Source organism: Penicillium cataractarum (assembly GCF_028827025.1).
Source record: "Penicillium cataractarum strain IBT 29864 chromosome Unknown utg000001l, whole genome shotgun sequence".
NCBI lineage: Eukaryota > Fungi > Ascomycota > Eurotiomycetes > Eurotiales > Aspergillaceae > Penicillium > Penicillium cataractarum.
This window is the reverse complement of record NW_026622737.1, coordinates 708,809-732,226: the sequence shown is the minus strand read 5'-3', so window position 1 is coordinate 732,226 and position 23,418 is coordinate 708,809. Positions and strand designations below refer to the sequence as shown.

Sequence of the window (23,418 nt, the reverse complement as noted above, 5' to 3'; positions counted from 1 at the left end):
GCGCGGAGATCTCAAATGATGAAAGGAAACTAAGATCGAAGATTCGCAACAAAAACACCCATTGACCCTTAAACCCTGGCTTAGTTAGAAGAAGAGAAGAAAAACCGCGTAAGACGAGCAGGTAATTCGAAGAGAGAAGAAGAGAAACCCGCGCTAGTGGGTGAGGGGATATTCAAAGCAAAACGTCATTCCGAACATTGATGAACGCCCCGGCGCCGCCGTCTTCGCTGATCTCGTTGACTAGAGCTTCCGTTTGTTGGTATAGTCGCTCTAGAGCCGCGGAGGAGGATTTTCCGAGGGAGACTGGCGACCAAAAATATTAGTATGAACACTCACCAAAATCGGGGAAAGGGCTGGAGAAGAATGGACAGGATGGACTGGGGTAACTCACCTAGAATAGCCGAATTCAACTCCTCCGCCACGGCAACTCTGCCCGCAGGATCGAGATGATGCCCATGCACTGAACCCTGCGGTTCCGGATACGCAATCAACGAAAAGATAGCATCGAGCATCTTCTTATCTCCCCCATTCTCATCGGAAGGGTAATCCATGCACAACTGCTGCCCATACTGTATCGCCTCGGTCAAGACCTCATTGAACGGGGCTGCCTCCACCACCGCGGAATCCTCCGTGTCCATCCCATCGCCGTCCCAGTTTCCATCATCCAGTTCCATTTCCTGGTCAAACACGGCGTGTTCGTCGGCGATGCCGAGACCCGGTGAGTCTGGTCGACGGCGCTTGGGGTTTGTTGTCCCTGGGGTGAGTTCGGTGGAGCGGCGCATCATTTCGAGGAATTTGCGGCAGCGGAGTCTGAAGTGGATTTGGGGGTTGTCTTCGAGGACGTTGGCGTAGTAGGCTTTTGTGTGTTTGAGAGCTTTGTCGATGTCGCCGTCTAGAATTGCGGCGCGGATCTCTGAATGAAGTATTAGAGTGGGAATTGAAATTGTGTTGATAGAGGTGAAATGAGAAAAATGAGGGGGGAGGGGGCTATTACTGTTGCGGTTAATGGCTTCGCGGTCTTCTTCGACCTCGTATTTCTTCAAAGGCTCTCGTTGACCGTTTTGTAATGCCGTTGTCTCGGTGGCTACTTCTTCAGCAAAGGCTCTCGCCGTCTCAACGTAGCCATCATGTGCCAGGAATTGGGCTACTAATTCTTGGAGCAATGCCGACTCGTTAAGTGGGGGCTGCAGGGTATCGGTGCTTGTTGCGTTGATTTCTGCCTGGATCAAAGCTCGCTCGGCCTATTGTGTTGTCAGTTGGATCTGCGACAAATTTCATCTTTGATAACACTAACCTTGACCATCCCATCGATATCAAACATGAACGGTTCCTGGCCAAAGTTTGCTTTCAGATGGACGGGTGGTTGCTTCTTCATCCCAACAGAAGGATAAAGCTTCACATTACGCAGCTCATGGAAGGCGTTTCCTTTTTCGTCTGATTTAGCAAGTTTGACAGCCTCATTCATCAGATAAACTCTGTACGTACCCAAGAAATTTCCATTCTTAGTGAAGAACGCCGACCCGGTGGAGAAATTCACTCCACAGCCCACTGTATCTCCAACCCCAAATGTCGGTCCATACGGCCTCCCTTGGCCCTGGCTCTCACCGAAAAATGACTTTCCGTCATCACCGTGGTAGGCCCATGATTCCTGTTCCCAGCCGGGAAGCCGCTCGACCGAGGCCTTAGGACTAGAGAATCCAATACCGATCATCCTGCACGAAACAAATTCGGGATTAGTTCATTTTCTTTCTTGGGCCCGCCTAGCAATCTCCCATCTCACAGAAAGGCAGACAACTCACCCCTCCTTCGGCTTCGACTCAATCTTAATCTCAAAGTAGTAAATCCCGCATTGTGGCGGCATTGGATGATCCGCCCGCAAAGCCGCCGCCTCATGATCATGTTTATGCACCGGCCCCGTGTATCGCACATCCAGTCCATCATTCGAGAGTTCCAACCCGGCATATTTGTCCGAGGAACTCCACTGTGTGGGGAGCGGGCTAAGCTGATCGGTCGTCGTGGCGGGGGGCTCCCTCTCGATGATCTCATGGGTCATACCCCGATGAGACGGCGCCAAACGGGGGAGATGGACATGACTCGAAGAAGCGGAAAGGGCAGGGCCCGAGGCCGAGGTCGATGAAGAAGCATCACGCTGTTGGGCGGCGAGCTTAGCTCGGTGGGCGGCGTCGAGGCGGGAGATGTAGTGGGAGTTTCGGAGGTAGGAGGGCGTAAAGAAGGAAGGGCCATCGAGAAGACCCAGGCCATGCGGGAACTCGGTCGGGCGCATGTAGTTGGTATACTTGCGCGAGTAGGATGGTAGGGAATCTGGGGATCCCGAGGACCGCCAGGCGGAGTTCAAGTGCATGTCTGCGGCATCCAGGCCGGACAGGGCCCGGGAGAGACGACCGTCGGGCTGGGAGAGTGGGGGATACGAAGAGACTGGGTTAGTATTGAGGAGATGCGGGAATGAGCTAGAGATTGGAGGTGAAAGAGCGGTGCCCGACACGACGGAGGCGTAGGAGGAGCGGCGTGGACCGGAGGAGATGCCGTATGTTGGAGCTCGAGGAGCTCCACCGGGGAAGGGAAGGTCGGTCATGGCGGGTCAAAGTCATCCACCACTTTGAGTGGATGACGGCGCAACCCAACTGTGGATGTGCCTATGGGCCCGCCCCTTTTTGGCTTTGTTTCTTTTTGGGTTTTTTTTCGTTTTCACAGTTTGAAGAATGGTAATCTGTTGCTGGATGTTGCGTGATCAGCGGGTCATCTGGTTGACCGCAAGCAGCAATGGAGGCCCTAGAGCCGAACAACAATGTTGTTTCACGGCCAAGAGGGTTTCGGGCAGCCCGCGGTGCCCCTCCGTGCCCACGATTATCCACGTACGGGCCCTGAAAATCACCCCCACCGTGAAGAGGGTTTTTGCAGCACCGTTCTGCAAAGAAAAGGGAGGAGTTGATGGCCGAGGTGTCTGTCACAGGGAGATTGCGGGGAAGGTCTTGTACGCAAAGGAGGGGGGGAGGAAGCGTTACTACAGAAGAGCACGGTGCTTTGTCACGAGGTCCCCTCCCCCGTTCAGGCTCGGCGCAGACTGATAAGCAGTGAATTAGGAGAGAACTAGAATAGATAACTAGGTGGATTTTAAAAAGTAGGGTTATCTTTGTATCTCTACGATTTTGTTATGAAGCAATGATAACAGTAGCCTATCTCTTGATATGCCCTAGCCGGAAGTTTATACTAGAGAAAACGGTCTCATAGGATTCGGCCATGAACAAGTGGATTTTTTTAGAACAAAAAGCAAATGCTGCAAGCGCTATGTTTTCAGCAGCAGAAGAGAGAAAACATCCTCCAGTCAGTCAAATCACCCGACAAGATATAGAAGGAGAAACGGACCCGCAGACACCTGATCCCTGAAGACTTGAAGTCTCAGCAAACTATGATACAATATGATTCCGAGTACCCCCAGTAAAAAAAAGCAGACGGGACAGTCACCACCGAGTGCTGCCAGGAAACATGCGAAACCTCCATAGAGCCTTTGAACAGACCACACCCATTTCCATAGACGCCAGAAACCAATCCCAGAATCCCGAAACCAAAGATGATCACGCAATAAATGAAGAACAAACGGAAACCAGATGAGCAAGGAAGAAAGAAGAAAGAAAGAAAAGATCTAATGTACAGCCCCAGCTCATGCAGCCGAGGCAATAGCCGGCGACGAGGGCTCGACAATATTCGAAGGTGCCGGGGTAACGTCCCCATCACCAGTACTCTTTTCACTCGGGACGGCACTACTGCCATTCACCGTATCAGTACCAGCGGCAGTCAGCATCTTGGTATCACTCTCTCCATTCTCCAACCCGGCAGCCACTTTGTTCTCGTCAGACTCGGGCTTTGCAATCTTATAGCTACCCCAAGCGGGCAACTGCCACATGACGCCGGTGAAGCTGCGAAGCTTGAGAGGTTGACGCTCCCATTTGCGGCATGGGGCGCCGCTGCGATCTAGGGCGCGGAGGTGTGCATTGATAGCACCGGTGTTGGCCTTGGGTCCCAATCGAGGGGCGACAGAGACCTTGCCTGGTTCGCCGCCTTCGTCACTGTAGGAGTAGAGTATGTTAGCATTGTTTTTGTTTTCGTTTCTTGTTTCCAGTGGACACGGTCGGGGGTGTCTTCGAGGATAAACCTACAGGCGAGCTTTCTTCTTAGGGCCGGGTCGACCGCGTACTCGCGCGACGGGCTCCATTTGACCGTTGGCGCGTTTAGTGCCAGGCTTGGGACCCGGGATTCCCTTCCGTCGTGGGGTGTCGCCTGGAGTTGCCCCGGTGGCGGGTGTTGAGTTCGCATCGGCGTTTGATTCTGCGTCAGCTGAAGATGGACGGGCGGCTGGGGCTTCGGTCGAGGAGGCCGGTGAGGACTGTTCGGTGGCCTTGTCGGGAATGGATGTAGGTTCGGGGGTCTTTGTCTCGGGGGATTCGGGAGTTTCCTCCATGAATTGTCGCAAGGCTTCGGGCGCCAGCTTGAGGGTTACGAGTAACGTTGTGGGAGCATTCTTTGTAGCTCCGGCTCGATTGGAGCGACCGTTGGGGGTAGAGCCGGCCGGCATGATGAACGCGGAGAAAAGGACGGAGATGACGGGGGATGGTGGGAACGAGACGTGGATTCGTGATGAGATCGTGGGATGGTCGTGGGAAGGGTGGGAATTGAAGGGGAGTAACGAAGGGACCCGAATGAATGAATGGGCGATCGTGACGTGGGTTGGTTGGGGAGGCTTTTTTTTTCTTAATGCAGGTGGCAGGATGAGGCGAAAGTAGTTGGTCGTAGTAGTGTCAAGGTGGATGGGATCATAGTATGGAGGAGGAGTGGATGGGAGGAGGGAGGAGGCGGAGGGGGGAAGATGAAAGAAGGGGAGCAGGGGGGGGGTCGAAGTGGATTTCATCTTGACGATTTGAAAAGGTTCTTTTCGCTCACGACTTTGTGGTACGGCCCTTCTGGTAGGGGAAACTCGCTCCTCCGGGTTTAACTAAGGGGACACGGGAGGTGAGGCTTCGCGTCCGCGTCACCGTATTACCAGCCAGCCAAGCCCGACAATGGAGAGCGGTCTCTCGGCATGACAATACCAATACCCCGATCTTCAATGCAAACGAAGCAGATCCTCCAAAAGCACGTCCCTCGCCTTTGACAGTCGTAGGCATCCACGACTGGAAATAGTTTTGTTGGAAATCATACTATTCATAGACAATTAGTATATCTAGTAACTATAACGATGATCTAGTATATTATATAGCCCATCTAATCATCATCAATACAATCTCTCTATTCAGCGTCTCCCATACATTCCCAGATCGCCAACGCCTTAACGAAAAAAATTCACCCGGTTATACTGCTACTGGAAACGTACGACTATGTAATTCATATTCCTTTTCCCGATCTCATTCCTGGCACCACTCCGCCGCATCCCGAAAATGGCTCGCTCGGGGCCATACACTCTACAGTACATACTTACTGTACGAAACACTCCGTAGGATACCCCCGAGACAACAAACGAACTCCCAGACAAATTCACAACCTGATCCCTCCGATCACGGGTATCACGGGGACCGCCCCTCCTCGGCCTTTGTGACCTCTCGAGACAAAATTGTGATCATGCACGCCACTCCTCGGAAATCCTATCCCACTATTTTCTTCTCTCCTCCTCCCCCTCCTCCTCCTCCCCATGATCCATCGTATCCTCTCGTGGGGCGACCTCTTTCCGGGATCCCCGCCACGGACGCCACGGTTAGTTTCGTCCGGAGTTGGACAAATAGTTCAGATGGAACAGCTCGATTTCAAGAAAATCTGTCCATTTAATCAAGATTCTACTTTTACTATTCATGGTTGAAGAGCTTAACACCTTGCGTCGGTATGCGCGGTTGCATATTGTCATTCTTGGGGAGTGATAAGGATGATCCATGACTAGCTACTAGCTACTAGCTAGACACTACTGAACTTCTGGATTAGACGATAGGAGAACTCTGTCCCACACGGTTCACTGAGGCCCGGTTTCGCTTCCTTTTTAGTCTTGGCCATGGTCTTTGGTCTCATCCAAGTTTGGTCGAGGATAGAACACTTTGCTTCTATTTGCAGAAAGGGATAAGCCACGCTCATAGTTTTGCTAGAAATACTTCCCAGCCTTTGGCTAGAATCACGAAGATCTTGATCGGTGCTCGACCAATTCTCTCGACTGCATATTCTACTAACTCTACGGGTCTTGTTCCATATATATACACTGAAATATTCCATTCCCAAAATCAAACGCCAAGTTCCAATGTGCTAGACATGTTATCATGTACAAAACGAATCAAATCTACAATGCAATTGCTCCATCATCCCCGTCACCCTCTCCCCTATCTAATCAACTTTATCCTCCTTCTCAGCCTCCCTCCTCTCCATAACCTCCGCAACAGCCCGTTGCACCTCCGGACTAGACCGCACTCCCCCAAGAATCAACCCCTCCTTCATCCCCCGTCGCAACGCGGAAACACTCTCACGATCCCCCGGAACGGCGCCAGCCCTAGCTGCATCAACCGGGTAGCCTCAAAGTCGGTTCCCCGCGATGCCTGCACGAGTTGGCTCATGCGCTGCATCGTTTGCGGGGAGACTTTGTCGCCATTGTTGGCGTTGACGCGGGAACTGGGCGGGGCCATTTGCGAGATGAAGATGTGGAGGGTGATAGAGGCGCGACGGGCGAGAGTGAGGATTTGGAAGGGGAGGAGGTAGAAGGATTGTTCCTCGGGGATCCAGGTGCGGATGAAGGTGCGGAGGGTGGAGGGAAGGTAGGATGTTGGCATGAAGACGGCTTGCGGGTGGGTGATTAGCGCGAGTTCGAGGGTGACCAGGGCGGCAAAGGTGAAGAAGCGCCACTAGAGGTGGGATTGTATTAGAATATCAGTTTCATGGCCAAGGGCATACCAGTGTCTTGTGGAAGTGCTTACGTAGCGTCCCCAGTTCGCCCACCACAACCAATTCAGCACGATCATCGTCGCGAAACCTCCAATGTATTGCGGAATGACCGCATGGGACAGCGAGGCAGTCACAAAGTCGCGCATAGTCTTCTGCTCGCCCCAGTTCAGCATATCAGGCCCGAATCGGTCATATGCGAACCGTTTCACCGGATCAGCCAGCGTCTCCTGAGCTCGTCGCAGGAAGATGAACTGGGCTTCGGCGCCATTGTCGAGTCCGACCTTGTCTGGATGGAACTGGGCTGCGACCTTGCGGAACCGGGATTTAATCGTACGCTCATCTGCAAATGGCGACACACCTAGCACTTTGTAGTAGTCGCCCGCGACTTGTACTTGGTGGAAGGTCTCGTATAGCGTGTAGAGGAGGTAGCTGATGATCACGAAGATGAAGATGCGACGGCGATCGCGCTCGAAGCGTGGTGTCTGAGGCATGGGACGAGGGTCGCCCGCGCGAATGGTGATACCATAGTAGACATTTTGGAGAAACGCCGTGGCATACTGCGAAGGGAGATAGTATTAGTATCACTCTGGCCTTTTGTATACAAAGCGGCGTGTGTTCGCCGCATGGAGGTCATCCACATACATTGGGAAGAACTGCCCAACCAATAAAGGGCAAAATAGACGCCATAACAGAGATTCGATAACTGGCAAGTCAACGCCAGTCCCAAAAACCAAAAAGAACAACTTTCAAATCTCCCCTGGGGCCAGGCTGGCGACTTGATGATACTCGGCCCCAAAGCCCAAACTCCGGGCGGTAACTAACTGGCCCGTCACCGCCCAACCCCTCCACCGCCTTCTCCAAGCGCAGAATGAAAAAAAAGTTCTCGATCTTCAAGCCGGAAGAAAAAAGAACCCCCAATTTATCCCAACCCATTATCACGAAAACCCGGCTCCGCGGAGCGCTCAATTGCGTCTAACCATGGCCCTCGACGCAATGGACCTCGATAACTCGCCCGCGCCCACAGACGTGGAGCGCAAACGCAAGCACAAGAACAAGGATGCCTCGCCCTCCAAGAAGCGCAAGCAGGTCGAGCAATCCGCCGACAAGTCCAAGTCCAGCTCCAAAATGGACAAGACAAGCTCAAGCTCGGCCGGCGCTGGCGCTACAACTGCCGGAGTCCCCGGGTCTCCCTTCTCCCTTACCACGGCCACACTATACCTGCCGCTGGCGCCGATTTCCATCTCTTCCAACGTTGCGCTACAATCGCTACTCACCGAGCATATCTCCCCGCTGCTTCTCACCTACTACCCCCCGCTGAAGGGTATCGTTTTGGCCTACAGTCATGCCTCCATCTCCGCGACGCCACCTTCCTCTAAACCTCGCAATTCCTCCTCCGATCCCAACCCCATGCCGCTCACCATGGCCCGCAGCGCAGACGAGTACGGCGTGCTGTACGTCTACCTGACAGCTACCTTCCTGGTATTCCGGCCGCAGCGCGGCCAGACCCTCGAGGGCTGGGTCAATGTTCAATCGGAGGGTTTCCTGGGTGCCGTCGTCCTGAACTTGTTCTCCGTTGGTATCGAGCGCAAGCGACTCCCCACATCGTGGACGTGGGTGCCCCCCGGCGAAGACGGTGAAACGTCCGAGAATGCCGTTAAAGACCTGACTACGGATGATGAGGCCGGTTCCAATGCCGTGCCACCAAGCTTCGATGCTGAGAAGGAGCAGTTCCAGCCCGCTGCGCTGGCGGCCGACGAGCTCGATATCGAGGGTGAGACGGCAGAGGAGGAGGCGGCTAGTGGACACTTCCAGTCGATCTCGGGTCACAAAGTGCGCGGAAATATCAAGTTCCGTGTTGTGGATATCGATGTAATTCCAGGCTCGGAACGGGACCGTGGCTTCTTGAGTATTGAGGGAACGATGTTGACGGCCGAAGAGGAGGAGGCCCTTTTGACGGCAGAGAGACAGGGTCAGTCTCTGCCTCCTTCGTTCTTGGCATCGCCCAGGAAGAAGAATGGGCGCATTATTCCGATCTCGAGCTCTCCAGCTGCGGATGCAGTGGTCGACGTTTCCGTTGTGGAGATTGAGGAACCTACCGGTGAGAGTGTGAGCGTGTCCGAGCCCGTGGAGAAGAAGAAGGAGAAGAAAGAAAAGAAGGAGAAAAAGGACAAGTCCAAATCCAAGAAGGAGAAGAAGGAGAAGAGCAAGAAATAGGTCTGTTCTATATTTGGCTGGGCTTGACCGGTGGAAGTGGAAATTGGCAGAACTGCGCGGAGTCTGTCGATATGTTTTGATATTCGCCATTTACAATGGGTTTTACATTCGCGGTGGGCGTTCCGGTTTAAAAAGATTCATGCCACATGTGTATATGTCCTTTGCAGAGCAATTCATCTATACTATACTATCGACGATGATTTTGAGCTACACTAGCTTATCCCTTCAGCGGGGGAGAAGGCTTCATCGATCATTTTGATCTTAGATCGGAGCAGGTTTCCACGTAACAGACCCAACATTTGAAGTAATCCATGTTGGTTGTCGAGACGAGGTCGTTTGTCTAGACTCCGTCAAACCAGAGAACAGGAAATGGTGACCAATCCACCCCGCTGATTGGTCAATCCCCGACAGTCACGGTGATGTCACTGGGCTATTGTATACTTCACCATCTTGACTGCTTTCATTTCTTGCTCATTGCATTCCTTGAACAATCCGGCGACTAGAAAAATACCCATAGCTAATTCCTACTTAAATAGTACTACCCACCAGCCCTGGTAAATCATCATACCATCTAGTCTCACCACCCCATTCCCCCCCATCTCTTCCTAATCTCGATCCCCATTCTCTTCTAACCCTCTCATCCCCCACCGATGGTCTCATCGCTCCAACCCCTCCCTCTCAATCGACTCCCCCGCTCGGGACTGCGTCACCGCCGCTCACCAATCACCTCCCCAACACGATCAGCCCATCGGTGTGGCTATCATCTATCCGCCAATCGTAACTGTACCTGTTCCTGCTGCGCGCATTCTCCCTTTTCCACCTCTGCCGCCCGCAATTCATTTCCTGCCCAAGCTTCAACTCCGGCTTCAATTTCAACTGGGAGAGTAACTACGTCTACCTGGATACGAACAACCCAAATCCATTCTCCAAGACACTTTCTATCCAGCTGCCTATCTGCACGGGCAATCTGTACTGGAAATCTACCACGATTCCTGCCGAGTTTAATTCCAAAAACACCCCTCCATTACTCCCAAGCTCGCCGCTTTGCAACCATGGCCCAGGAATACAAACTTAAAGGGCTAGCCTCCCTTGCGGATGTCGCGTCTTTTGACAAAATCGAATGCGAGGTCGAGGGTGTACCTGAGGGCAAGGTTCTTGTCGTGAAATACGATGGTCAAGTCCATGCGCTCAGTCCAAAGTGTACTCACTATGGAGCGCCGCTGAGGCTTGGCGTTGTTGTGCCGGATGGCCGGATTACATGTCCCTGGCACGGCGGTACGTATTACTTTTGATTTTGTAATTGGATAGTATCGTAATTGAATGGATAGCCCAAAGAGAGGGAGACAGCGAAGAGTACCAGGGCGAATGCTGATACATTCTACATAGCATGCTTCAACATCAGCACCGGTGACGTCGAAGATGCACCTGCTCTGAATGCGCTCCAGACATTCGACGTCTTCGAGCGCGATGGCGCCGTATACATCCGTGGCACAGAGGCAGACATCAAATTCGGACAGCGGAACCCCGTTATCAAATGCGTGGCCACCAACGCCGAGGAGAAGGTCGTGATTGTCGGCGGGTAAGTCGATTTCCTCTCAATACCAAAAGAACTCTCATACTAACCTCCACTCAGTGGAAGCGGTACAATTGGCGTCGTCCAGACCCTCCGCGAACTCAAATACCCCGGCAGCATCACAATCATCTCCAAAGAACCCGAAATCGTCATCGACCGTACAAAGCTTTCTAAAGCCCTAATCGCCGACCCAGCCAAGATCCTCTGGCGTCCGCGCGAATGGTTCACCGATGCTGGCATCGACATCGTCAACGACGAGGTCACCTCCGTCGACTTTTCCGGTAAATCCGTCAAAACAGCCTCTGGCTCGACAATCCCCTACACGAACCTCGTCCTGGCAACGGGTGGCCAGCCACGGACCCTGCCCCTGCCGGGATTCCGTGAACTCTCAAACATCTTCACCCTACGCTACGTATCAGACGTCCAGGCCATCCTAGCCGCAGCCAACGGCTCGAAGAAAAACATCGTCGTCATCGGCTCCTCCTTCATCGGCATGGAAGTCGGCAACGCACTAGCCAAAGATCACACCGTTACAATCGTAGGCATGGAATCCGCACCGATGGAGCGCGTCCTCGGCGCACAAATCGGCTCCACGCTCCAAAACAACCTCGAAAAGAACGGCGTCTCGTTCAAACTCTCCGCCGGCGTCGAAAAAGCAACTCCCTCCGAAACAAACAATTCATCCGTCGGCGCCGTCCATCTAAAAGACGGCTCCGTCCTCCCAGCAGACCTCGTCGTCCTGGGCGTAGGCGTCCGCCCAGCAACAGATTTCCTCCGCGATAACTCCGCAGTCACCCTCCAAAAGGACGGCTCCATCGAAACAGACGTCCACTTCGCCGTCCCGAATCTCGACGGCGTCTTTGCCATCGGTGATATCGCAACGTATCCCTACAACGGACCCGGTGGCGAGGGTAAACCGGTTCGCATCGAGCACTGGAATGTTGCGCAGAATATGGGCCGCGGCGTTGCCCGTGCTATTGTCCATGCTAGACGCTCGCCGCTGGCGTCGTTGCCTGCTAAATCGTTTGTCCCGATTTTCTGGTCTGCGGTTGGTGCGCAGATGCGGTATTGTGGGAATACGGTTCATGGGTATGATGATCTTGTTGTGAGGGGGCAGTTGGGGGAGGCGAAGTTTGTGGGGTATTATGTTAAGGGGGAGACTGTTGTTGCTGTTGTTACTATGGGGATGGATCCGGTTATGGTTAAGGCGGCGGAGTTGATGAGGAGGGGTCATATGCCTGGGAAGAAGGCTATTGTTGATGGTATTGATTTGTTGAGTGTTGATATTTGAGGAGGGGAGATTGGTAGAACCGTTTATCTTGAGGTTGATATGGAGCTTTGCGGGGCTTTGGGATGTTTCTTTTATGCAGGAGCTTCTCGTATAATAGAAGAGCTTTGGTATTGATGAATGGAAGTCTATTCTGATTGTCCTTCATTGTCTAGTAGCTTGGCATGTATACTGCAATGTAGCTGTTAGAAGACATGGATGACAATGCCCCAGGTTGCTTCAGCTTTCTAGACTCTTCCATACCTGCAAAGTCATTTCACGCCAGTAGAAGAGGCCCATTCCTAATTATAATCTACCTATTAGTTCGCCTATTTGATAAAGCAGGTTAGCTGGTCCTTCATTATACCCTGTGAAGGTGTGAACAACGGCGTCTATGCACAGGAATTAAGCCTGATATCTAGGGAAACAGCGGTCTTGAATCTTTAGTCTAGCTCAAAGCAGATAATAAAGGAAAGATCTAGTAGCGTAAGGGTAGATCAAATGAAGGGCAGACAACCTGGTCCTGGAAACATCTATCTATGAAGCGGGATCTATTAGCATCAGCATGATGTGGATGGAATATTTCTCACTATAGTATCTAATTTCTTTATCATTCTAGTTCTCAAATCATAGAAGATTAGCTAAATCTGAAACAGATACTATACTGGGTGTATAAACCAGTTCATATTTGGAGATAAGCTCACTAGTCAGGACCTTAACTTATCTCTGACAGCAAGAGGCATGCCTTCCAGAGATACTGCCTTAAAGATAAACATAAACAGTTTACCATGAAGCTGCTGAAGTCGGTGAGAAATGAATAAATCGTGATACACAGAAAAAGAACGCCTCACTTTCTAGTTGAAAGTGGCAGTATCACCCAGAACAAGGTAAACACACCACTTCGTCAACTCTCACCTCGCATCTCATTCTTCACCTTTCCTCTCCGTTCCTCACACCACCACCATCCATCATGTCTACAGTCACCACATCCACAATCACCGAAGATACCTTCGATTCCTTGCACACCCTGTGGCCGAAATGTCAAGACGGGAATCTGCTCACTTTGGCCTCACGCGAAAGTTATCACCAGGCCGATGTGACACTACAGAATTTCCCCGGCTTCCAGGCCTACCTGTACGACATCGAAACGCGCAATCCAAACCCGGACCCGTCTAAACTGGCAACTTTTGCGCCTTCTCGCACCTCTCAGATCCAACTGCTAAAGTCTAGCAGTCACCTTGCTCGCCATGCGAGTACCTCGGTCCTCCTCCATGAGCACCGCTTACAGCACCCGCAGGGGAGCGGTCTACTCTCGGGGTCTACGCATGGTGAGAAGGTGATCCGACAATCTTTACGTCAACTCCTGGATAGTTTCAATATCCTATTGTCGGATGGGACCTTTGGGTGGCGGGCTGAGAAGTACCCTTTTGCGCCGGCTTTGTTTAGACATGGGGTCATGGAAGCTCGAGTTAATGATGTTTTGGCGGATCGCCGGTCAAATGAGGTCTTTGCTATCCTTGATACAAGGACGGTTTATCGCAGTAGAGACTTGCGAGGTCTCTACTGGGAGGAAACTGCCAAGATGGTGTCCTGGATTCAGCATGACCTGTGGAAGAACCGCCAACAACCTCCTCCTCGGTAAGTATATACCCACCCGTTCTGTTTCGCCAGATTATGATAGTCCGGTGCTGATTATGATAGTTACCTGATTATATCTCAGTACCAGACTGAGATATTCATCATTGTTGGAAATTTCAATAAAGAATACGAGGAGTACATCCGAGTCATCGACGGGCATAAGATCGGGGCACCCAAGCCGGTCCCTGAGATGATGGAGATGCAGGAATATGGGCCTTTCAATATTGATGATGCGTCGCATATGAAGGAATTTGCAAGACAAACTGTTGCATATTACTATGAGATCCGAAGGACGGCAAGGGTTGAGGTGCGAAACTAGTCGAAAGCACCGTGACCAGAGGCAGAAGACTTGTCTGGGAAATGTTACTTGGTGATCCTATAGAGTGAATCAACTGCGGGATCCATGGTAAGTAAATGATTCTAATTGTGCCATTTTTATGGGAATAACTACAAATAACCTATTCAAATAAAGGAAACAAAGACAAAATAAGCCAAGTCTATCCAACCAAAACACCTCGATCGAGTCTTCCAAGCGCCCATCACGACTGAGAAAAGCTCCCCGTCCCACTTGCCTTCCCCTTCTATGCAACAATTAATACCCTCAATGTCCAGTCTCCCTCTTTTCGCGTGTCACATTATTAAGAAGAAGCATCAATAATACGCTGCGACGTCCGCACATCCGGCGACAAGCATTTTAATGCCGAAGCAAGCTCGTCAGCAGCCTTAAGTAGCTCCTCACTCGAAAGCGGCTCCAGGGCATCCATAATAAAAAGAACTCTCGTAGTCTCATCCGTCAACGCCGTCCGCGGACCCTGTCGCCAATTCCACCGGCGACAAGTAATGCCTGTCTCATCACACCAAATAGGCTCCCCAGCAACCGCGTTTTCCACCAGCGGCTCTCCACCCGAAAAAGTCTGGAAGGGCTCCTTCCCCGTAGCACGAGTAAGGAACGGCGCACCATCGTATTTATCCAAATCCTCCCCGCCCAGTGGGATATGATGTTTCACCGAAATCGCATTGTAGATGTCGGTTAGCCGGTTCACGCGTGGTAGACCAGCTTCTGCACGGCGGGACAGGGCTTCCAGGCTGTTTCGGGTTTTCTGGGGCTTGGCGCCGAAGCTCTTGTATGTTTCTCTCCAGGCGGCGATGTGTGGGAATTCGGTGATGGGGGATTTGGAGAGGAGGGTTTTGACGTGGTGTTCGGCTTCTTGGAGCATTTCTTCGCTTGTTGTGTCGCTGGGGCCTTTGGGGATTCCCTCGACTACCATTAGCAGGGCACGGTAGTCTGGGCGGAGGGTGAATATCTCTGGAGCTATGTGGGCAGCTTGCAGGATTTCTTGGGCGGTGCGTTTTGTGGCCATTGTAGGTGGTTGATTAGTGATAGGAGGATTTGACAAAGAGAAGTTGCCAGGTGGTAGTATAAGAACTAGAAACACTGGAATGGAGTTGCAACTTTTCAATTCCAATGCAAAGCTGGGTGGCACTTTATATACTCCTTCTGTGGCGTAGGGCTGACTTTATACTATATTTTCATATGGAAGTACTAAAAGGTTTTTTCTGCACTCTTTCCAGAAAATTCCTTCGGACAGACCTGATTTGTTAAGTTATTTGAGTTTTCGGAGTTTGATGGCCATTAAACTATAGCAGATGCGCTCCCCACTCCTCCTAATTTCCTAATACGGGTAAGGCTGGGTAACTTGTCAAGCAAAAGCTGTCTCCATGTTGATAGAAGGGCGTGATAGTGGCGAGGACTCGGATACACACTAAACCCTATGTGGCAGTTGATCGTAGTGGGTCTTCATGGAATGTTAGAGCCGAGAGTACCGAACTCGGTCTACGTCTAAATGTCTGTAGTTCATCGGCATTATTATTGTAATTGGTAATCGAGCTTCCAGAAAGTGCTAGATTTTAAACGAGATAGTGGTTACAGGCTGTATATGTCTTGGAAACATGATGGTGAATCGTTGGTCGTTACTACATTATTTGACTACTGGTGAGTCTGATTGGTCTGTATTATAGACCCACATTGCTATACCTTCGCCAATCAAATTGTTTGAAATCTCTGACAGCCTGTCCCCCCTTCATTGAGCACTTTTTGACCCTTCTCTTCAACACCAGACATCCACTTGGCCCAACGGTCTAGGAGTCCGGAAGCGGCCGGCTGGCCCAATGGCAAGGCGCTTGACTACGAATCAAGAGATTGCAGGTTCGACCCCTGCGTCGGTCAATTTTTTGTGTTTTTGATTTTCTTAACATGGATGTTCGCATCTGTGTGGGGGATTTAGGAGATTTTTTAGTCGCTGCTCTGATTAGATTATACATGCGTAAGACTTCCTGGGAAAGAGGAAGGCGAAAGTAAAAGCATAATGTGACTTTATATTCAAGCGAGTAGCTAGTTACATGCATGCTTACATGGATAGCGGAAATAATCGATGAAACGATGCCAAAAAAAATATATTTAATGTAGTAATAGGCATACAAAATAATTTGGATATTCTGCCATTAGAGTATGTGGGATTCTACCTTTTACCTACCTTAGTGGGCATGGAAGATCATTTCTATGCCGTGATGCCCGAACCTAGTAAAGCCCCTGCACATCGACTTTCTTTAGGTGCCTGGGTTTTCTTTCAGTGGGTAGTGGTAGGGTGGTTTGGGATACTAAAACAGCCCAATTGGTTAGTAGGGCCTGGCTGGACCTTGATAAAACTGATGTGTCTAAGTTTTGCTAAAATGAATGTTTTGTAGGTCGACGACCGGAATGTGCTCTCATATCTACCTGTATTGCACTATATATATCTCCCCACGTTAGCTTGTTACATACCGGTGATGATGGAAACCTTTGCGCCGGAAGCCAACTATAAAGAGCTGATGTATCGTAATACAGCATAGTGGTACTGTAGTATGACCAAATATAACGGGAGAAGGAGAAGGCAAGATATGGATATGAAAGAGAACTACCACTATATGGTGTAGGGGTATAGTTTATGCCTGGGATATAAGGCGTTAATAAGGCATCAACGTGCGACCCAAGCGGAAAGCATTAGTCGGCCATCCAGCACCCAGACAGCGTTTTAATTGATATCTGCAACCTCTAATATGGTAGAATTAGGCTAATTGATGATAATGATCATCGCTCTGGGTAAATTTAGATAGTGAATGGCTACTAGAACGGAATTATTGCTGCATGTATCGCCTGCGGGGTCATAAAGTATTCTTGGACCTTTCTCAACAAGACAGTTTGGCCGAGTGGTCTAAGGCGCTTGACTAGAAATCAAGTCTCTTCGGAGGCGGCGGTTCAAATCCGCCAGCTGTCGTTTCTTTTTTCTCTTTGGAACCTTTCTAAGGTTTTTTAAATGATGGATTTTTGTTGGTGGAGGGGTCAGCGAGTGGGGTTATGTGGGTCGACGCGCTTGGTGAGTGGCTGGGGGTTGGTTGTGGTGAAATTGATGGCGGGAAGGCAGGAGTGACTGGGCGAGTTGTTCGTTGCATTCATTAGATTGAGAATAACGACATACTGATATACAAAAGGCAGTGGCCTGGGCTTCTCTCATTGAAAGACACGGGTGTATTTTAATTACCCAGTCGACCTACCTGACGTCGCTCCGAGTTACATACATCTACCTTACAACGTGTACCCTACGTTGACATACGTACTCAAGTTAAATGCACCAAGAGAATCCAGTGGTCATATCTCATTATTTCGTAGCGCATCTCAGAAAATAGGGCCTGAACCAACGCTTGAACCCAGTCATCCACTCCCAAGAAAATGGAAATGAATGAGTGAGTCAAGACATCCACGGATGCTCATTGGTGCGGAGATGTAAAGATGCAGTGATGCAATGCAATGGGAAATCAATGCAATTGTTCTCGCGAAGCTGTGATCCATGCTGAACGAAACCAAGGCAATAGGAAACCACAGAGCGATCGTTAACTTCTTATGGCTTGCAGATGAGTTTGACTGTTGCAAGATAAGCTTATCGGGCTCGTCCACGTGCCCGGAGCTGGACTCTTATCTGATGGGATCAGACGAAATCAGATCAGATCGGATTGATGTGAGTGGTCCAGTTTCCAGGGTAGACGCTTATCAGGGGCATCGGGATTGCGTTCATCGATGTCTTCTCTGTTTGTTCTGCTCTCCTCTCCTCAAACCAACTCCACGACAGTTCACTCCTCTTCCTCAACAGCATCATTATCGTCCCCGCCCCGCCACGGCGTGAAACCGGCTCACCCGCAGCGCAGGGCTTTTTTTGGGTTTTGTAAAATTTGACTTATTATCGTTTCTTCACAACTTGGCGAAAAGCAAGGCATTCAAAAAGGAAGCGATGACCGAGTGCAGGTCCCTCGATACCTCGATCCAGGCGGGTGCATAAAACACCGCATTGGGCATCGGTATTGAGTTGACAGCGGCAGGCAGAGACTAGAATGCAGCTTTCAAGGGAAACAAAAAGCCGAAACTAGTCCTGTAACTTGTCTACAATCTACCTGCGGACAACGATGCCTTGGCGGCGAACACCACCGCGCGCACGACGGTACTCCTCATCACTCTCCTCAGACTCGGAGCAGCTAGCCCCGCTTGACTCGGTGACGTAACCGCAGCGAGAGCCGCCGCAGTCCAACTTGACGCGGTCGCCCTTACGGGTGATGCCGTAGCGTTCACAGCGGCACTGGAGTGGGGGATCACTCATGGATGACAGGGACGAGGGCGAGGTCGAGCCCGACGAGCGGGAGGACAGCGAGGAACCGGCTGAGGATGGCGGGCTGTTGGAGTACGAGTACTCATCAGACAGACGAGAGCCGGCAAAGCGGCGGGTCAAGTCGTCGACGGTTGGGGTGTACTCTGCCTCACGGAGCTGACGGGAAGCGTAGGGCTTGCTTGGCTTTGGGTGCTGGATCTTGGAGGGCGAGAGAGCACGGCCAGTAGCAACGGTCGAGCCACGGCGGGCCTTGGGAGCGCTGCGAGCTCCGCTGCTAGACTTGCCACCGGGAACATCGAGGATGTTCAGTTTGCGGCCGGTGGTGGGCTCGACGGTGTACTCGACAGCTGGGTCGTGGGAGACATGGTACCCGTCCATGATGTAGTAGTACCAGTAGCGACCACCGAGTTGCAGCATGGAGGTCTGGAAGCGGAACTTGCCGACCCAGGCACCGGGCTTCTCTTCAGCGGAAAGAGGCAGTTGGCGCGAGTAGTTGTCCCAGGAGCCGACCAGGTGGACGGTCTTGACGTTGGACGAGGTCCGGAGAGAAAACTTGAGTTGAACGGCGGCCATTATGAAAGGTGCAAATCAGATCAGATCAGAAAAAAAGTCGAAGTATAAAAATATAGACAGGCGGAAATCGTGTCGTAAAACGTTGTCGTAGAGAATTAGCGGCGCAAAAGAAGAGTCAAGAAACTCTGATTTTGTTCTGTTCGAGGTGGAACCGGCCCACGACAACAAGAGAAGATATAGGAATTAAAGAATTCCGAGCGAGATTAAATTAACAGTGGAGTTTGTTGATAGAGCTGAAACAGCAAGGCAACAACACGATCGACCGGCGAAGCGTTGCGAGAAGGCGGAATGCACTTGCTATAGTTGGCGAGTACCAGATTGGATTCGAGATTGAAATCCAAAGCACAAGGCAGAATAGATAGATTTGGAAAGGGGGTACAGCACAAAGAGCACAGCTCGTTTGTGTTGATGGGGGTAATAATGTTGGGTTTTGTGGTTTGGTGGTGGCTTGGTAGTAACCAAGTGGGAATAGAATTAGAATAGAAGTATAGAGTGGGCAAGAGAAACACAAACAAACACCTAACAGCCAGTGCTAGGATTTCGACTCGAATGGGGGCAGCTCTAACAACAAACGCTCGCTGGAGAGAAGAAAGAAAGCGAGTCTGCCTGGGCGGCAGGGGGATCTTTTAAGGGAATCGAATGGATCAGCGGCACAGAACAGTGCAGCAACACAATGCACTGAAATGTTGGCTAGACTCCCACTTGGACTTTGGCTGAACTGGCCCTGGGTTGAGCGGGTAGTTTGACGATGTGATTGGCTAGTTCACTTTGTGCATGGTGATGGACACTCGGCCTGTTGTCTGCCCAATCACGTCGCAGTATTTGACGCTGGCTTCGATCAACTTACATCAACTCCACCCCCCTCTTCACGGACTTAGTCCACGCTAGTATCGACGTGGCTAGTCACATATTTCCCCTCTCCTCGAATCAGCCGCATGCATTCCCTCATTGTCTTTCACCCGGTGGGTTATTCATGTAAAGGACCAGCTTCTACGCCCTGATCATCCTGTCCTCGACAGCATTCGTGCAGGAAAGATACCACCACCCAGGATGCGCCCGGACGTCATGCTTCTGCAGGAATACGCCTCGACGGATGACCGCTACCTAGAAGTTCCGGTATGTTGTGCTGACCATCTCTGCACGAATTCAGCCTCGTTATAAAACAATCTGAGCACGGTGGTATTCTACTCAATATGGTAGACACTAGTCAGCTGTCTGCACGACTTCTTCCGGCGTGAAATTGATCTTCATCGGCCATGGCTGTTCTTCAAGGTGTCACGGTCGGATATCATGCCGAATTGACTTGACAACAGACGTCTTGTCATGAGTGCCAGGGTCCTTGCGCCTAGCCTGCGCACAGTCCACGATCCAGACGGGCGGGCTCCCTCGTAACCGGGAAAAATTCGCCGACTTGCAGCTGTCCCTCAGTTATGGACGTGAAAATTATACCCCCTTTACACCTGGAACGTTAGTCTTGACCCAAGTATCAGTACCCGTCCTGCTCATAGCGTTATTAGAATCATCATTGCTATTCCCGTCTGACAGCATCAGTGCGAGACATGCATACAATGTTTCCCCACACGCACGGGACAGAATGCCGGTGCCGGGGGCTGCCAGCCAGTCAATCCGGTCTAATCTGATTTCTCATCAGCATGGACTTCTGTCGCATGAATCCTTATTGATCGCAGGTGCAGAACTAGGTCAATTTGGCACATTCTGTCCACGAGGCCGTCTCATAGCCCATTGAGTTCCCCGCATTTTGCATAGTACAACGGTCGCTCGAGGGGTTTGCCTGAGTGTATGCCATCTCGTCCTCTACCGGCCCGTTTCCCGTCTACGAGACTTTCTATGTCGTATATGTCGTGGTGATTTGAGACAACGTCCCACCAGCGACACGGGAAAGACGGGCGATCTATCCCGCATCATATTGCGGTTTGGTTGACACGGAACCTGCGCGGAATTGCAGGGTAATTGACGAAACAGGTGGGGTGTTTAGAATGTTGTTTGAATAACGAGGTAAAAAATAATCACGGGGCGACTAATGCAGCATGTACCTGTCTTAACACTCGCAGATTATGGCGTTCGCGCTACCGAGCCATACATATAGAAATTGAGATCTCGACTGCTTAGGCCAGATTAACCAACTAGTTCGGGAGCCTCTCGAGTACTAATTAACATCATGCATTTTCAAGGTAGTGGAGTATGCTGGGTCCTATAAGCATTTCTCCACGGATGAATGCTACGAGACAACATCAACGATACTCCAAACCCCGATTGAATCCATCGTGACATTCAACTTGTTCAGCGGATCCACCCTGGCTTTTAGAAATTCGCCTATAGCTCTCAATACCAGCTATATTAACATTCGTCAAGGTCGGAGCTTATGTCTCTAGGCTTGTATAGTCCGTCGTGGAGTTGCGTGTTCTTGAATGGACATGTATTCGCTTGAGAGACCCCGCACGTAAAACTACCTGATGGCGGTATAACAATTAGAATAGGAGTACAAGAACATGGAACTGGTTTTATTCATACAACCTACTTACTTGGTTAATCTGGCCGATGGGGACTGGAACTCCACCAAATGGATAAAGTAGATCAACCAAGGAAACCGGTGTTCTTCAATACTGTTCTTCAAGGTCAGTTGCTTGCAGCACTTATTATATATTGCTCTCTCCCACAATGGTACTGAGAAGGCTTTCTAACAACCACTTAGCTGCCTATCCGCATACGCTATCTACAAAATTCTGGAATGGAACACATTCACCTATGACATCTGCCCTATCTATTGAGAATTTACAAGATCTCGCAACATCTGGTGTCCTTCAGTGCAGAAACCGCCTACCCGTTCATGATGTCAAAAAAGCTCCCTACTAATATCAACAGCCAATCAGCGATCCACTCGCCTTTGGTTTGTAGCATCATTGGTCTAGTGGTAGAATTCGTCGTTGCCATCGACGAGGCCCGTGTTCGATTCACGGATGATGCACAGCTCTTCTTTTCCACCGCATCATTGGTCTAGTGGTAGAATTCGTCGTTGCCATCGACGAGGCCCGTGTTCGATTCACGGATGATGCAGAGCTCTTCTTTTTTGGCCTTTACAATTTCGTCTAGAGGGCCTATTCATATAGCTAATTTGATCACTTCAAATATAAGCAGCCAATCAGCGATCCACTCGCCTTTGGTTCGTAGCATCATTGGTCTAGTGGTAGAATTCGTCGTTGCCATCGACGAGGCCCGTGTTCGATTCACGGATGATGCATAGCTCTTCTTTCCACCGCATCATTGGTCTAGTGGTAGAATTCGTCGTTGCCATCGACGAGGCCCGTGTTCGATTCACGGATGATGCAGAGCACCTTCTTTTTGTGTTTTTATTTGATGAATCTTCTTTTTCTTCAGAGCATTGGCTAATATCCGAGCAATTAATGTGCGTATGCGATTCGAAAATTGGCGGTCTAATTGCCCCCAATTGCCGTTTTCGAGGCGATTGAGAGCTCAACGAAGACATAACCAACAAATTGGCAACTAATTATCTCCCGTTCTATGCTTTATTTGAGTATGTATTCTCAATTTGGTGGGCGATTTTCATGATATGTTGCCTATGGGTATGAACGTTTCTATTTCGAACGGGAAAAAGCTTAAATTTTTCAACGGGAGGGACGTGGGCGGATAATGAGCGTGACGTTGAAGAATCACCAAGAGCTCAACAAGCCATCAGTAGTTGAATAGATATTATCAATTACTCGGATCTTCGCCTACCCTACAGCGCAGAAAGCCGACTAGAACCCGTAATGAGTGCGCGAAGCTACTGGATATGTCGGCTAGATATGATTTGAATTCAGACTTGGGACCGACCAACCTTACTCTTACAAAGATCCAATTAATTATTTGCTGTAGTTTCGAACTATCCCTGCTCAAGATATTCCCATTCCTTCTCCAAAGTCAGATTACTTTCGGTGGTCGACAAGCCTTTCCGTTCGGTACTATTTGATCATCCTTGTCTACAACTGAAGTACTCAAACCTGGGGTAAACAACTAGCTTGCTTGGGTGATTGGTTATTACCGCATCTCATTTACAAGCGACCGACAGCGATGCCCATTGTAGGACACTAATGTGAAATGGCAGGGATGCCTTCCACGAGTCGGAAGCGGCTGCCCGCCTTATACGCGCCCAGATAGGCTTAGCGTTTATGGGGAAGCCTCTTTTCCTAAAATGACACGGAGAGATGGCAAGTTCCAAACTAGTGCCTGGAATTCGTCGTCAGCCATACGGGATAAACTCATTGTGATTTGCAGAGCATTGTCGGTGGTGCCACCGCCAAGGAATCCTGGGTATGAACGATACATATTCTTCTCGTTCATTTCCCTCATTAATCCTCTGCTGTTTGCGGTTATTGCAAAGGAACTGGAACGTTCGGATACATTCTGATACGTATCCATGGGCCCATAATACACGAACCGAACTAAGTTAAAGCGCCCGAAGCCGACATTCTCGGGCGGTGTACTCCGTACTAACTGACTCTCTGTTCGCTACA

The 23,418-nt window shown here is 50.5% G+C and overlaps 8 protein-coding genes across 8 annotated transcripts; 3 read left to right on the top strand and 5 right to left on the bottom strand.

Moving 5' to 3' along the window:
- Positions 1 to 172: 172 nt before the first annotated feature.
- Positions 173 to 2,593, bottom strand: N7496_000265 (uncharacterized protein; the record flags this gene model as incomplete). The annotated part of the gene is made up of 5 exons (XM_056693196.1): positions 173 to 303; positions 392 to 1,241; positions 1,295 to 1,434; positions 1,486 to 1,712; positions 1,800 to 2,593. The coding sequence occupies 5 exons, from the start codon at positions 2,591 to 2,593 to the stop codon at positions 173 to 175; spliced, it is 2,142 nt and encodes a 713-aa protein (XP_056559925.1).
- Positions 2,594 to 3,679: 1,086 nt separating this feature from the next.
- Positions 3,680 to 4,591, bottom strand: N7496_000264 (uncharacterized protein; the record flags this gene model as incomplete). Its single annotated transcript, XM_056693195.1, has 2 exons — positions 3,680 to 4,085; positions 4,176 to 4,591. The coding sequence occupies 2 exons, from the start codon at positions 4,589 to 4,591 to the stop codon at positions 3,680 to 3,682; spliced, it is 822 nt and encodes a 273-aa protein (XP_056559924.1).
- A 1,784-nt stretch (positions 4,592 to 6,375) lies between these two features.
- On the bottom strand, positions 6,376 to 7,614 carry N7496_000263 (J domain-containing protein; the record flags this gene model as incomplete). Its single annotated transcript, XM_056693194.1, is given in 4 exon segments — positions 6,376 to 6,538; positions 6,553 to 6,887; positions 6,960 to 7,484; positions 7,570 to 7,614. The coding sequence occupies 4 exon segments, from the start codon at positions 7,612 to 7,614 to the stop codon at positions 6,376 to 6,378; spliced, it is 1,068 nt and encodes a 355-aa protein (XP_056559923.1).
- A 291-nt stretch (positions 7,615 to 7,905) lies between these two features.
- N7496_000262 (DNA-directed RNA polymerase I subunit RPA43) lies at positions 7,906 to 9,141 on the top strand (the record flags this gene model as incomplete). Its single annotated transcript, XM_056693193.1, has 1 exon — positions 7,906 to 9,141. One exon carries the CDS (start codon positions 7,906 to 7,908, stop codon positions 9,139 to 9,141), a length of 1,236 nt encoding a protein of 411 aa, XP_056559922.1.
- A 1,052-nt stretch (positions 9,142 to 10,193) lies between these two features.
- On the top strand, positions 10,194 to 12,005 carry nfr1 (putative AIF-like mitochondrial oxidoreductase (Nfrl); the record flags this gene model as incomplete). The annotated part of the gene is made up of 3 exons (XM_056693192.1): positions 10,194 to 10,416; positions 10,528 to 10,720; positions 10,775 to 12,005. The coding sequence occupies 3 exons, from the start codon at positions 10,194 to 10,196 to the stop codon at positions 12,003 to 12,005; spliced, it is 1,647 nt and encodes a 548-aa protein (XP_056559921.1).
- Positions 12,006 to 12,951: 946 nt separating this feature from the next.
- Positions 12,952 to 13,938, top strand: N7496_000260 (uncharacterized protein; the record flags this gene model as incomplete). The annotated part of the gene is made up of 2 exons (XM_056693191.1): positions 12,952 to 13,619; positions 13,683 to 13,938. 2 exons carry the CDS (start codon positions 12,952 to 12,954, stop codon positions 13,936 to 13,938), a joined length of 924 nt encoding a protein of 307 aa, XP_056559920.1.
- A 319-nt stretch (positions 13,939 to 14,257) lies between these two features.
- On the bottom strand, positions 14,258 to 14,980 carry N7496_000259 (B3/B4 domain-containing protein; the record flags this gene model as incomplete). The annotated part of the gene is made up of 1 exon (XM_056693190.1): positions 14,258 to 14,980. The coding sequence occupies one exon, from the start codon at positions 14,978 to 14,980 to the stop codon at positions 14,258 to 14,260; it is 723 nt and encodes a 240-aa protein (XP_056559919.1).
- Positions 14,981 to 18,097: 3,117 nt separating this feature from the next.
- esdC (GTP-binding protein EsdC) lies at positions 18,098 to 18,886 on the bottom strand (the record flags this gene model as incomplete). The annotated part of the gene is made up of 1 exon (XM_056693189.1): positions 18,098 to 18,886. The coding sequence occupies one exon, from the start codon at positions 18,884 to 18,886 to the stop codon at positions 18,098 to 18,100; it is 789 nt and encodes a 262-aa protein (XP_056559918.1).
- Between the last annotated feature and the right edge of the window lie 4,532 nt (positions 18,887 to 23,418).